Raw genomic sequence first — 15,946 nt, forward strand, 5'->3', positions numbered from 1 at the left:
AAAGGGTTCAGCCATACTTGTCTTTTGTTTCTGGAGGTGTGGGGATGAAATTTTGCATATGTGGCATGACTGTGAAGTTGGTTATTGTTTTCAACTGTTAGTCTAACAAGAGGCAAATGTTATGGACTCTCTTGATAAATGAACATCACCAACAATTCCCACCCAGAAAACTGGTCAACATCTTAATATGATTGCCATGTCTCTTAAAAGTGCTATCTAAGCCTGTAATGAATTAGCAATACTGTATCGTCTCATGGTAAAGTAAGGTAATCATGTCAGCAGGAGTATTTACGTTGAAGAAATAAATAATACATCATAACATCCTTTAACTGATAGGAGAAATAATGAACATCCAAATGCAAACAGTGAGTGTCTTTCCAGCTCCTCTGGTAGCCATTGTTAAAATTAATTTTCTTAAAGAAGTCACAAAAATCTGAGTCATCACTCTCACAATGCTAGAAATTAATGTTTTTTTCTGTGACTATTCAAATGAAAAGTGAACCTCAGTCTCAGTTACAGCAGTATAAGTCATAGGGAACTCCACTGAAGACAATCAGTACTAGGAAAAAAAACCTCACATTTAAAAAAAAAAAAAGAGATTAAACCCAGACCCTAAGAGTGTCTTTAACTTGAATCACACATTATCTGAGCATATTCGAACTTATCCATGGTTTCAAGACATGGACTCAGAAAGCAAGACATTGCATGTGGTAGAAGTGAAAATTCACCCAACGGTTCCGCATGTGCATGTGTGCACGCTCCACTCAGCGAATTCACTGCCATGGAGGTCTCTTTCTATCTCACTCTTTTTTAACTCCCCTCCAGCCACATAAACAAAAGTTTTCCCACAGTTTGAGACTCATTTCTTTGAACCTAATGAATATGTCAGCCGGCTTTAGTTCCTTATTCATGGAAGCCATTCAGCTGTGGGATACTGTATACAGTTCTCCACTGTAATCAACCAGCATTTCTCAGCCGCAGAAGGTGAAAGCTGTGTACGGTGAGGGAACAATGGTATTCTCAGTTATCTCAGTGTGCTAGCGCATAGATGCCTCTCATTAGGAGGCAGGGGCTTCAAATTTGACACTATTGTTCACACTGGACTCTTCTTACACTGACAAAATATAAAAAAGTCTGTGTTAACAGTTATCCTGTGTGAGTTGGGTTTTTTAACAGTGGAGGAGAATATGCAGGACCTTGCTACTATCAAGCTTCATTTTGTGTCGTCACATGTCTCCAGTGATCAGACTAGATCCACAGAAACACCGACGCTCTCTACAGACCATAACCTTACCAGTTCTCTCTCATCTCAGGGAAGTTTTCAATTAAAACCAAACTGTAGAGTGCTAGAACATCACCTGCAGAGTGACTTTCATTTACATTTTCTTTAAAACATCTGTATAAAGTAATATTAAAGTAATACGGCTCTAGAGTTGATTTTTTTTTTTAACTTCAGAATAAACTGGGAGGTCTGCAATAGCAATTTGGATTTATTTATTAAGTCTTAAACAAAAGTTAGTTGCTGAATAGCTAAACTGATCAGACTTGAATAATAATAGCAATTTCATTACTGGTTTCTGCTGTGCAACAAATGGCCCTTGCGGTTGTAAATTCCATGTCTGTCTTCTGCTTCTCATCACATCTTATACTTCCCTCTGTATGACTTACTAAGGAACCTTGCTTCCATTTTGCTTAAACTGTTTAAGCCCGTAGACTGAGAAATAGAGGTGGAAAAATAAAATAGCCAACTGCACTGTTTTGACTTGTGACAGTTTAAAACTTGATTTCATTTCCTGCATGTAAATGTACAACTTGTAAATCTCAGAGTGAACCTCAGACGTAATTACTGACTTTCTGTCACTTTAGACATAAATAGATTCCAAATTGCTTAGGTGTAATTATGAAATATGCAAGGGCAGGACTGAATGCACTAAATGACAACTGAAAACCTACAATGTTCACATGTCCTGTCAATGATTAAAGTATGACCCCTCTGCAAAATACTTTTCCCTAAAAAATGATATTTGTACTGCATCTGAATTTTAAGATACTGAGCCAGATCCTTTGCATGCATATGATTTGGAATAGTTCTGTTCTTACAAATATACCTTTATGTGGGTAAATGGAAGATCAAATGGATTAGCTACTTGTCAAATCTTCAGCTGTCATAAAGGCACATCCTTAATTGTATATGTCAGGATAATGAACACTAGCTGCAAATTTAAAGTATTATACTTTGTGTGCTTACATCAAAATTTAGTATGCATTATAATTTGTATTAGGAAATAGATTCTTCTTTTGTTAAAATAAGATAGTTGGAAAAAAATATCTTTCAAAATTTTTCTCTTCAGTGTCTCACTTTGTGGAGGATGAAATATTTGTATCAGCTGTGTAGACTTTCCCAACAGTGAGGGGTAGGAAAGATGTCAGCCATTGCTGTATTCGTGCTATTCAGTTGAGAGAAGTTTACCTCATAAATTAAACTATTCTGACAGCTAAATTATCACATAAAGCCTAACAGTCCTATTTTAAAAGATCTACTCTGGAAATAAATTTTTGTTGGAATTATATTTTGGTTGGGGTGACAGGAAGAAGTTTTGAAAAATCTGCATTTTCCTGGTTTAAATTCTCCTTTAGCGAACCAGCGTTCAAGATACAGTTAAAATCAAAGGAGATCTGCAGTGCATTCACAGACAGGCCTTCGTAAATTATAGTATTTAACCACGAACCTGATTCATATTTGTTTAGAAAGGGGTATATGGAGTTTTTTAAAAAGTATTTTAAATGGGAATCAGGTTACCTCTTGAATTTTACCTCCTTCTGTAAACGTACCACAAGATAATGCCCCATAACAAGAGGTGCCATTTGGGACATAGCACTCAACCTGTAAGAAATACGTGCTTCTGCATGATAGTGCTTAAAAAAGTGTAGGCCTTCCAACAACACATCCTGGTTTCCTTACAGAAATATTTGTCAGGCCTTCCCAGAGCAAACGACTCGCTCGGGTTGTCTGATGAGAAAGGACAGTCATGTTCTCCGTCCCTTCCCTGTACTCCTCTGGAAAATATTGTCTTCGGGTCACTGGAAAGTTCCCATAGCATATTCCTTCCCAACCAATGATGTCGTGAATTATGGCTGGGAAAAAGAATTATATGCTATATACAGCTACATATAACTGTATATAAAACTATATACTTCCAAAACGCTAGGAAGGTCATAGCTATGCCAGGATCTATTTGTTTTAACCAGCGGAGGTAAACTGTACATGTGTGAAAAGCCTGATTTTATGTGAAGAGTTTTTGCACAGGGTAGCCTAAGGGACTGGAAATCGATGTCATGTGGAGCAGCAGGTGATGGCTTGCAGACCCAGCAACCTCCAGAGGAACCAAGCCCCTTTAGTCTGTGATTTTGGTGCCTGACCTTGTGAGATGCCTGGACATATGTGTGCCTAACACTGACTATCCTGTTACCTGCCAACCTCTACAGACAAGAAATACCAGTACAGCAAAAAAATCCAGTACCTGGGATTTCCCAGCGTAGCAGAAATCATTATCCTGCTTTTCATGAAACAAGATGAAGTATATCCGCCTTTAAACATCTAGGAGAAGTTTTCTTTTTCCCACAGCAAAACTACCCAGGCGATTGAAAGAAGTGCTCTAAAAGGTACTTAGCTTGTACATAAGCTCTTCAGTTTTATTTTCATGTACTATAGTAACAGGATATCTAGTGGTTTGAAAGGTTAAAGCATCTCTGAACTGAAATAGGCTGTTAAAGTCTGTAAATTAGGTCTTCCTTTATTGGCATTTCTCTGTGACAATAGTAATGCTTAGAGTTAGTGAGTCACAAAGACTTTTTATATCACACAATTGTTATATCACAAATGAGGATCATCCTTTAACCGTACCATTTTCCTTCGTATTTTCTCTATATATTTGGTAAGCATATAAATGCCATATAAAGGTAAAATTAATTAGATAGAAAGCAAATTAGCCTGAGGTGATTTTTAACTTAAAAAATCATTTGCTCAAATGTTTCACTTAAAAACCACAGGTCAGAATCTTAACTGATGTAAACTGACACAGCTTTGCTGTCTTCAATGAAGTTAGGCCAATTTATGCCACATCTGCTACTACTGAAGTCAATGTTTCACCCTGAATTTTATATTAGAAAATAAAACACAACATGTTTTCTACCAGCAGTAGCACTGGTCCTTCAAGTAGTGTGTTCCTTCAGAGTCATTCTCTTAGGAAAAAAACCTGCTCTTCCATCACTATATACACATATATAATATATACAGAGAGACAAAAATGGTAGATGCACAAATGTATCAGAACAGGATGTCCACTGCTTAGAAAATGCACTCTAGACCTCTTCTAATGTGAAGTACAGAAGGGAGAAAAAAAAGTGGAAAGCATAGTTCAGCAAAATTTTATGAGTTGAACCAAAGTTTTTTAAAATACAGAGTCCGGAAAAAGCAAATATGTTACAGGTGGTAGCATTATATAACTTCATATGCAATAACTTAATGTTTTATGTACATCGTAAATCTGAACTAAATTTAGAGCTTCTTTATTGATTAAGAATGAGAAATAACCTGCAAGTAAAGTGATCCCAGATCTTTTAAGTACACCCAGTTAAAAAATGAGTTCTAATCTGTTGGACAATGACAAGAAATTTGGAATTAGAAGACAATAAAAGAAGCCGGGTTAGTCCTTTGGACAGCATCTATTGATTTACTTCTGTTGAAGAAACCCTAATGTATTCCTGCTGAGGATCTGGCAAACAATTTTATACAGCTCTTGCAATGCCTGTCTGAGCATTAAAAAAAGGATCTATAGGGTATTCTCTATACCTCCACCTGTACGTAAGGGTTAAGTAAATGGAAAATCCTGTTCTTTCCTAAACAGGACTGTTCCCTGCTGGTTCACACAAACTACCCCAAAGGGAGCCCTGGGGAAAGGGAGCAGGGCTCCTTCCCCCTGCTCAGGCATGCACAGGCAGGTGCATTCTGCATCCTGTTGCGATTTTCTAGTGGGTTTAATGCACCTCTGTGTCTCCCTGCAGTTGGATTTGTTCCTTTCAAGCACAGATCTGACTCGTGTAGTTTTGCAACCGTTAAGTACAACGTACTTACACATTCAATCCTGTTTCCTCAGAAGTTAGTGGGAGCAGAACATAGCTTTACTAACTACTTTCTTGTTTTGTCTGGTAATTGGTTTCTTGTACTATATTGCGTTATGTGGAGAGAATGCCACATGTTGACTAATCCCGGATCCCTGAAGTTGCTCTGTGTGTCTGTGTTAGGTCATCTCACCTAAACTCAGGCACTTACAATATAGACATCTGCATACGAACCAGTTTGCCCCATTTGGTGAAGGTACAAATATAACCTTTCCAATGGATGACCTCAAGCTTTAAATTAGGCTTCCTCCGGTATTTTCTGCATATACACATGCTACATTCTCTCTAAATATGCTCTTTCCTGCTTACTCATGGCTTATGTGTTTAAAGTCTATTCAAACATTAACTTTATTCTTCTCTCTAAATACTGTGGTTATTCACTTACACATCTGGAATGGATTTAAGTGAAGATTAGTCTGCTTTACTCCTTAGACTACGGTGTAATTCACAACATATTAGGTTGTATACATTTGCACAGATCATTTTTAATCAGATGCACAGCATGCTGTTCATATCCTTTTACCTTTTTATTATTATTTCTGATACTGTACTTCATCAAACACAATTAGACCTGCCTAGTTTCATCACTAGAAATGGTTTTCTTCAAGTATGGAATGGGGCTGCAATACACTGCTTCATATCGAAGAGATATGCAACAGAGATAAAAATTCATATTCCCGTTACTTTATAACTGTCACACAAAGTAATTTACTTCCTTTCACCAATCATAAAAATTGTACCATATTCCAGCCTCCCGCAACCTGCTCCAATTGCTTCCCATGTCTCCTCTATCGCTTGCCACTTGCTTCTTTAAATTTCACTTCTCCATCCTCTTCAGTTTGGCACACACTAATTTCCTCCACTGGACTCAGGCAGGTGGGTTATATTCAGAGCTCACATAAACAAGCGATCTTATTAGACAGTAGGTACATTCTCTGACTATTCCCTTAACCACGTCACATTTACCTCTCTAAGTGCTTGAAAAATAAATAAGCAGATGGTGAAGTCAGTTAATTTTCCACAAGTGTGGCAGAAAATGAACCTTCAGGAAATGTTTCAGATGGAAATTTTTTAACTCAAAATCAACCACTTGTCTTCACTTACACTTTTTACCTTTTTTAGTATGCTAGGGAGGTATAAACTATATATGATACAGAAGCAATGGCCCTTTGACATGTCCAGTGCTGCTGTCTGACATGACAGCGTAAACCATCTGGCTCTCACAGATGCAGTGTGCAGGGGTGCGAGGGTTAATATTGTTCCCCCCCCCCCCCCTTTGTGGCGACTAATAGCTACTGTCAGTCAAGCACCCTCCCCTTCCCCAGCTCCAGGAGGAGATGCACATTTGAAATTCCTGGCTGGGTGGTATGGGAAAGAAGGAGCAGGCTCTAGCTGACAGAGACAGGCCAGATTATTTTTCACTGCAAACCTAATAAATCAATTTGTTCATCTGATTTTCACCTTTGCAAAGGACAGCACCCAGGCGGACTGTCAGATTTGTTAAGGTCGGACAAGAGGTGGATACTGCTGCCTCCTGCCTGCCCCAGTTTCCTTCTGCATCGGCAGACCTGGGCTCAGAAAGCAGTGACTCCTCTTGCATGACTGACCAAAGGATGCAGAAACTTGCACCACTGGAAGGGCAGGTGAAGATGATCTCACTCATAGCCTAAGTATGAAAAGGAAATAAAAAACTAACTGTCCAAGGCAGTTCATATAAACAGACTCCTGACTTCCCTGGTTTGAAAAGATGAAACCAAGGGTCAAGGGAATGATTCAGGCATGCAGGGACTTACAAACTTACTGCATAAATGACTGAAAATGCAACAACTTAGATTTTGTTCATAGATAGGGACTGCTGAAAAGAAGTTAAAACAAGCACCCTCTTTCAGCTCCAGGGCCAAACACATCGTTGACTCAAGTGTCTCAAAATTCAGAATGTTAAACCAAGGTTAGATTTGGCCTCTCATCTTTGATCATCCTTTCTATAAATCCTTGATAAAGTGTGTGTTAGTTTTATGGTACAGTCATAAAACAGCCAAATGTGGAAGTAAATGACCTCATACCAGCTATCTCTCTGCAGATAGATTCACTTGGCAGATAGCCAAGAATTGATTGACACACATCTTACGGAACTAGAGTTAATTAATATGTCTACCAATTCCCAAATGGATCTCAGGAAGCAGAGAATCTGTTTAATGCAGTAAGCAATGACATACTGTGTGTGGTCAAGAGACAATCACTAATTGCCAAGAATGCATTCTGGAATAAAGCATTAAAGAATTTGAAAAAAAAAACCTTTCTACATTGCAGTTCCTTTATCCTTTCAAAGCCTCATGGTTAGAACATTTTAAAGAATCATATTTCAAATATCAAAAGACATTTTTATAGGGAAAAATGGTTCCCAGACTATAAAGTCAACACTCAAAAGGTCTGTTAATTTTTCTACAAGAAGAAATTCTGATTTTGAAATAACTGAGTCCTCATTCATTTAACAACGATGTCTTTATTTTCAGGGAAATCTGCAAACCTGAATTGCAAAACCATAAGGTAACTCGAAAGAGCTGTTCTCCAAAGATCACAGAAGCTACAAGTAACACAACTATGGATTCACCAATAAAACATATCCATAAATTAGTGACTGCTGAAAACACATCAAGAGCCTGGATGCTAGACCGAAACAGCCTATTGAGCAACACTCAGGTAAGCCAGACTGAAAACAAAATAAAGTGGACTAATCTGTTTTACATACTCATCTTAGCAAAATAAAAGATTGGCTTTCCTAGAGACAAAAAGTATTGAAATGGAACACAGAGACATTCTGTTCAAACCTTTGGCCAGGAAAACCAGCAGGGTCCCATTGCTTTTGTGAGTGATACTGTTTTTCACCTGGGAAGACCATGCTCATCTATTTAGTTGTGACGATCACTGACAAAACAGAACAAGAGCTACTGCAAGGTTTCTGCGACACTATGCAAAAATCAGCAAACCACAGATTAAAAAAATAGGTGGACAGAGAGAGGAAAAGTGACTTATTTTTCACTAAAAAGTAAGAAAACAAAACCTAGGTCATGTATGAAAAACTTTCAGTGTGTTAGGACGAATCTGAGAAGTGGGATTTATGAATGTGTGACACACTTTTAATTCCCAGGTGGGAGAAAGATGCCACAGTGCCAGGCTGTACTGACTGGTAGGAGAACAAAGGACAGAGTTGGCCCCAGAATAAGCACTGGGGCTGAACTACCCCTCTTATAGCTGGTAGCTGTCCTGACCGAAAAAAGACAGTGCTTTTAACTTCAGGAACCAGGCAGAATGGGCTTGCTCATATTTATTTAAGCCCCTGGAGGAAAAGATGCTGTGTAGGGGAGAAAAGTACAGATCCTGCTGTGATTTATCCATCAGCACGTCAGCACCTGATCCAGGAGCAGGTCGTACCAGATCCACTCACCGAGCCGCAGAAACTAGTGAGAGTGCATCTTGGCAGGACAACGTTGTGGCTAAACACCACCAAAGACTAAAAAGAGGAAAAAAGAAAAATATGAAGGTAGTTTACCTCAGGATGGCTTCCAACTTCAATGTACGTGCAGACTGGATGAAAGGCCCCTGTTCCACAGGCGTACAAGTGGGTTTGGTTGTAAGCCTTAAGCACCTTGATGAAATTAGCACATTCTCTCTGCAAAGAAAAGGGGAAAAAAAATGTATCCACAAAGTTAATTCAGTAATTATGACTAATGGGAGCTCTTCTCTGTTAGGAATGTATGGCTGAATGAACAGATTTTAAAAGCGTGACCATTTGATGCTGTTTATAAGCTTGTTTATTGCTAAGCATTTAATAAATAGCCTGATTTAGGTTCTCATTTAAATATCTTTGGTTGCCATTTAATAACGCATCCGCCCCTGAAGAAAAGATTACACAAAAAAATTTCCTAATTTTTGTTTCAGACACGCTTCATCTTTGTAATTTATGCTATTGCTGTGTTTGTAAGACAAAACCCATTTATAGAAATGTGCCAGAATGAAATAATGAAGAAAAATGAACCAACTGCTTGCTTGTATTCAATTAAGTAATAATTAGAAGAAAGATGGGCCAGATGGAGGGATTTGATGAAAAACAAATCATTGATATAAAATTTCTAACAATAATATGAACGCTGCCTCACCCCCGTGGTCTGTGTTTAGGGGCCAGTTTTACACAGATGACTACATACGCTGAACTTGAATGCAGTTACTGACAGCCCCTAGAATATAAGCTTTGCAAAACTTGAAGTTTACATTTTTTACCTAGGTAAATTACCCCTTATGAGTAATTCTAGTTCTCAGCAATTAAAAACTTAATAGAAACGTTAACAGTCCCTAGTACAAACATTATCTGTTAGCTGTTAACAAAAATGCCATTATTAATGCCCAATGCTATTAAAATGGAAATGTCTAACCTGATAGTCAAGATGTTAATTTTTCTGTTTATTTAATATTTTTATTTCAATCAAGTCTAACAATGAAAAGAAATACGTCAACGCTTGCGAATCAGTCTACTGACACAATTACAAATAATGGATTTCAAATAGGAGAAAAATAAGAACACTGAAATAAAATAACTATTTCCAGTAAAGTTTGTGTTAAAAATGAAGGAAACTTTTCTATGCATGTTTGGTGACTTTTTCGGTACAGCACTCGACTGTACCTCTCCAAGTGGACCAGGGCCACGAAACACCACCTGAACTACCGCCTTCACAGAAGTCTCACTGACTGGTATCACCCCTCTCTGTAACTTGTTTGCTAATTAATCCAGATACTCTCAAACACAGAAAAATGGCTTTTCCAGGAAAATTCATGTGCAGTCTGAGGCATGCCTTAGGTCACCACAGGAAAAAGCAGTGATAAAATAAGCACAGATAAAATACTGTGGATCTACATAAAAGATGGGACTGAAACGACATTGGTCTTCCATTTCTCTTGTTTGTGTGCGTAACAGATAATGGCACTGTATTAAAAAGAGCACCCAGAGAAAAGCATATAGAATCTTACTACGTCTTTGGCTTACTGCTGATAACTTAAGTAATCTTCCCAACTGAGAAGGAAGAGAAAACATAGAGACAGTTAAGGTAATCCAACAGGAAATTGAAAGAAATAGAGATGGATGTTACCAGGGGTCTTTCTTAATTCTTTCCATTCTGACCTTCTTAATAAAAACACACACAGTTTCTGGTGCATACGTATTCCTCCTCCAACACATGTATAAACATGAACATACATTTATTACATGTGTGTGTATCCACAGACTGCATTCCACTGTCACAGTGGTAGATTACTAAGTAAATACCTGCCATAAATCATCAAAATAACAATGTATGTTTTAATGTCGTTCTTAATGTTGTTGTCCTTTGTTCCTTTGAATAAAAGAAATATGGAAAAACTATGAAAGTGTGCTAATAATTCAATGCAAGAATAAAAATGGACAAATATCGCAAATTCATGTAACATTAAAAATGAACAAAATTGAAATAGATCCTGTCTTAAACTCTGATATTCTGTGTCTCAGGTGGAGCATCTGACTTCGACTCTACATAATTTAAAACTGAACAATGCTTTGTACATTATTAACTAATTCAGATTTTTCTCACTTAGAGTTGTATCTGGCCAATTCAATCACACCGCTGTTTCAGCACGACTGTGCTTTGCTTTGTCTGGTTTGATGTATCATGATTTTAAAAATGTCTTTGTGGTCTACTATTACTGTTTGTTAAAGATTTTAAAAATTTCCTGCCTGAAGAACACGAAATGTGAAAGGCCAGTGGACGCATACCTTTGCAAAACGCCGTGAGAATGTGGGCTAGATCCACAGCGAGTGTGAACAGAAACAGGTTGTGCTGACTTCAGAGGAGCTATTCTGATTTACAGCAACATGCCACCTGTGACTCTGTATGCACTCGCTAAATACTGTTCAGCTGCTTATCTATAATATACAGCAGGTAGGTATTAGATAGCTAATACTTTAAAGGTGAGATGGAAAACCCTACTTAGTTTAGGGGCAGAGTCGTCTTTGATTTCTATGGATGGAAATTATGAAAAATTCTATCATCAGCTTCACTGAATTATTCCAGATTAGCCTGGGGGTGGGTGGGGGGGTGGGTGGGTGTATCAGCTCTCTCATAGCCATATTTGTGCTTCAAGGGCTCAGGATTGATAGTAGTGTAACTGTGTTAATATCAGTAAAGTTACTCTGGATTTAGAATATATTTCCAAAAGCAGATTTGGCTTATTCATCCCTGCTTTTAAGCTCTCCTTAATTCCTTGTACAACATGTTTTTTACCATAGATGTCTGGGAAATACACAACCTAGTTAAACAATGGGGAAGGTAAATACCTACAGCAATAAACCTTTGACTATGACAAATAAATGTATATAGCATTTAAAGTTCCTACTCCAGTTCAGACTGCTCTTATAGCTTCCCTGTGTTTTATAGCTGCATAAAGGAACCATTAAGGTCTATTCAGTAAATTCTCGTACACCTCCCTAACGGATTAAGTTTCTTTATATATTTTACATGATTGTAAAAAAATAAATAAAGAGGGGTATTAAACCACAATAAATGACATCAAAGTAAAGTTACAGTTCTGATTTAAGCCCTTGTTAACTCAGGAAGTTCAAAGTGAAGTTTCTGCCCTGCCTAGGAGCCAGTGCTATTCTTGCTGGAACAATAGCAACGGGCGCATTTATTTCAATTGCAGGGTAATCAGATTCCTTCCTTTGTCTAACTGTGCTCAAGTACGGATGCACAGGTAGAACATGATGTACAGAAATGTTTCTGTGCATTTGTGAGTGTTATTCTGAACTTAGCAAGAGTCTGCTCTGTGATGGTGAATATTAGGATTTCCCAGTTACCGTGGCTATGGGTAAAAAAAGCTTCCCGTAAATCTATACTGTAACAACTTTATCTGCTTTGAATGGTTGGCTCAGACTCCAAATCTCAGCACACATGTATGCTGAAGAGGATATTCTGATCAGGAAAAGCGTGGGTGCAGTGAGGTGACTTGGGTCCGCCACAACATGAAACTTGGGTGACCCACTCCCATTTTCAGTCTCCGCTTCCCTAGTCCTGCCCTCAGTGCAAGGCTCCTGCAATGGTACCTCCAGTTGTGAAACCTGGCAGACAGCTCTGCCCGTCCCAATACCGGTGACTACGTCAGCTCGACTACAAAGCAACTCCCCGACCCCCTTGGCTGGACGCCTGGAATGACTTGGGTGTCTCCAGCTGGGCTTGTCCCACTTGGCAGCAGCGTCTCCCCTTGCCAGACCCCCAGGCCAGCACTATATTGTTAGTGGGAAGGTCTGTGCCAGCAGAAGGAGGCATTTCACTACATGATCTCAGAGTGTAAGCCACTGGAAAGGAGACAAAGACAATAAAAGAAATGTAGTATCTTGGTAAAATACAGCAGACGGGAGAAAATATCCGCAAGGGGATGAGGAAGCAACTCAGAGCCAGAAGCTGTAAGGAACAAATTGTCAGGGAATTTAAACACTGTCTGCGAGTTCAGCCCCCCAGTACCACTGTATCCATTTTCACTTTCCCTGGGAAAGGTATGTTGTTTAAAGAGAATATATTCTGGACTTATCCATACCCATTGAATATTGTTCTTCTTCAAGTAAAACAGTCAAAGGAAGAAAATTAGACTTTAAAAAATTATTTTCCAGGTGGAAATCAGGGTTTGTTTTTGCTTTTTTTTCATGTGTGAAAGCAGAGTGGAGTAGGAGTTCAAAATACTTTTAGCCTAATAATGTGAATGAGAATGAATGCAAGGTTTGCAAAGTTCTCCATAGGCAGGAAAGTATTACTTAGATGGCTTATGAAAAAAAATCTTAAAGAAGAGGAGCACTGGAATCACCATAGTGAGTCATTATAAATTCTTTCACTTAATAATCCTGTTTATTATAATTGGCTACTTAATATCAGGAAACTTCTTGTCTATATAAAGCTCAACACTGGTTTATGCCCTAAAGCTTGAGTTTATATAAATGTACGTAAAGCAGAAAGCATAAGTGATTGCATATGGTACAGAATGATTGAGGTAGATATTCAAAGAGAAAATTAGGTACATCATGTGGGAGTTACTGCAGTCCTCAAAACCCCCATTCACTTATCTTGCCTAGCCCGGGAGAGGATTAATCTTCATTTATATTTCAATAAATGGTATAAGGTTTCGCCAGGAGCTGTAGGTTCTGCCTTTGGCCTTGTGCAGAAGTATCTCTGTCTTAAAATCGGAGCAGCTAAGCTCATGTCTGAGACCTCTTAGCATAGCCTGTGAGGTCTTTCTGTCTCTGTCCTGACAGAGGGGACTTCCTCAGGTAGCGACTGTTTTTACAGCATGACTGCTGGAGCTTCTTCTCAAACAGCTCTGTAATGGCATGATTGCCAACATCCTCCAAAGCACGGCCAAAGGAACGGTTGGGCCCTGCCCCGGCTCTGCCATGTGCAGCAGCTGAAGGGCTCACCCTAAACATGGGGCACAATCCCGTTTGTTTCTCTGCTTGGGGGAATTATGGACCGTACCCCTCACCAAAGCCCAAGCAGACACTGCAGGCTTTCCTGGGGTTGGTGTGGCATAGGAGGGCACAAGGACATCCAGCTGAATCCGTTCTGCCTTGCGTACAGGAGTTAAAGGTTCATTTGGCTACCTGGAAGGAACAGCGCCCCAGAAGTTTACTGGGTGTTCCTGAGTAAAAGGTTTTAACTTCAGGTACATTATAGATGTTTATGCTTCCTCTAATCTTGACTGAGGAGGTTATGGGGTTCAGATCCTCAGCTCCACACTGAAGGTTTATTGAAATGAAAGTGGCTAAAGCCATTTGCATCATATTACGGTAACGCAGCCAAAGCACCAACCCCACCGCAAATTCTGCTGTACTAAACTCCTATTTGTAGAACAAGTTGAGAAATTATTAGACTGCCACTTCCATTTAGAGTGTGAATTAAAGTCAAAGAGGTCCAGTGAGTCTGGAAAGAGATCTTAACTCTATATTTCAATTCCAAATATTATATACTGTGTATAAGGGCAGAAGGCCTGTCTTGAAGAGGAGATAAAGTGATAATTAAGTTTTCCAGAAGGGCTCCCACTATATGAAGATCAATATGCCTGACTTACTAACCAAACATACACACTTATTTTTTAAGAGTTTTCTAATATTTATATATCAAATTGATAGAAGGTCTTATGCAGAGAGAGATCAGCCTGCAAAAATAAATTAAAAAGAAAAAGTCTGCAACCAAAAGCATAGGAGCCAAATGCAGAAAGATTGAAAAACAAACACTACAGATATGTAACACTGATTAGGCTGTGTTACGCAGACTTTTCCTGGACAGTTACAAAAATAAAGTCCATCCATCTGTCAAAACATCTGCTCTGCATATGAAAATTAAAACAGAATTTAGGTGGTTTTTATGAGTTTCCAGTAATTATGTCTTCTCCAGAAGCCTGGACCTTACATCCTTCAATCTGGATTACTGATGCAGCAAAGAGTTTTTAATGACATCTTTTTAAGTGGAAGTTAAAGGGTAAGTCCCTGTGACCAACTAATATCCAGATTTTTCTCATTTTAAGAAAGCTTTTTTTTTTTTTTTAACCAGCATTGATGTCCATACTGCTTCTCAGATATTACAGCAAATGCAAATGGCCAGATTATTCAGAGGAATAAGTAGAAGGCTAAATAATCCCTTACAGTATCATTAGCTTCAACAGTTTTCTGCTGATTTAATCCAGATAAGGATCAGACCCTGTAATACATTCTTCCTTTATTTCAGCCTTCCTACATAGACAAGTGATTAAAATATCAGAAGGTTTTGTCTAAACTGGATGGACAAGGGGATTTAAAGCTATCGTCTAACAGCTGGACAAACAAAATAAATACGTGTTTTGTCTTTCAAATCAAAGTGGATGGAAAGTTTCCATATAAAGTCCCATACATGAGTTTAATTAATATATTTACTTTTTTTTTTCTTCTTCTGTCCAATTAGTTGAATTCTGAAGTGGCAAGGTCAGGGATATCCATGGAGAATAAGTAATCCCTGATATTACTGCTGTCATTCAAGTTTATCACAATGATGAAAGATGTTCTGGACTTAGCGGGGAGCTTTTTAACTTCCCTCTTTTGCTGGTGGGCTACTGCCAGCTGCGATCAGTTCAGTCTGTATCAGGTAGGTATCTTCTTCACCATGCAGCATCATTGTTTTAAGGAAAATATTTCTGGAGCGTTTAGTGCAATAAATGTGATTGCCACGTACACAGATGATTGATTCTCAGCTAGATGCTTCAAACACTTTAGCATGTCACAAAGCATGTGCAAAGAAGTCCTCTTCAGGGTGAGCTCTACATGGCATATGCTTTCACAGTTCCTGCTGCTTGAGTGCAAGTTTTTGTAAAATGCAGTAAGACTATTTAAAAATTGTTGCTGTTCCCCTTTCTCTTACAGTAGCACTTGAAAACATTGGTCAAAGAGCACAGTCTGCCCAAAGAGGCCCAGGATAGGTGTGGAACAAAGAAAATTATTCCAATCCTGTCAAAATGCAATGATCTTTTAAAATTTTATTTTACTGGAGTAAGCTAGTTGGTAACACTGATGCAAAGCTACAGTGCTAAGTGCTGCATTGGCAGTAATGGGAAAGTCCCCAAGTACTAGGAGCTTTGTACAGGCATTAATGGGTGGGGAAGTGATGCCTCCTGGCACCTGTACTCGATGAGATAACCTTCCAGCTGAACCTGTATAGGCAGGTGT

General features: G+C 38.6%; 1 protein-coding gene across 3 annotated transcripts in view; it reads right to left on the reverse strand.

Moving 5' to 3' along the window:
- SEMA3A (semaphorin 3A) overlaps nt 1-15,946 on the reverse strand; it is a 339,746-nt gene that overhangs the window by 98,286 nt on the left and 225,514 nt on the right. For all 3 annotated transcript variants that reach the window (XM_075081518.1, XM_075081516.1, XM_075081519.1), the window contains one exon: nt 8,732-8,851. In XM_075081518.1, coding sequence (XP_074937619.1) covers nt 8,732-8,851 — 120 coding nt within the window. The remainder of the gene's footprint in view (nt 1-8,731; nt 8,852-15,946) is intronic.

This window comes from Phalacrocorax aristotelis, chromosome 1, assembly GCF_949628215.1.
Source record: "Phalacrocorax aristotelis chromosome 1, bGulAri2.1, whole genome shotgun sequence".
Lineage (NCBI taxonomy): Eukaryota > Metazoa > Chordata > Aves > Suliformes > Phalacrocoracidae > Phalacrocorax > Phalacrocorax aristotelis.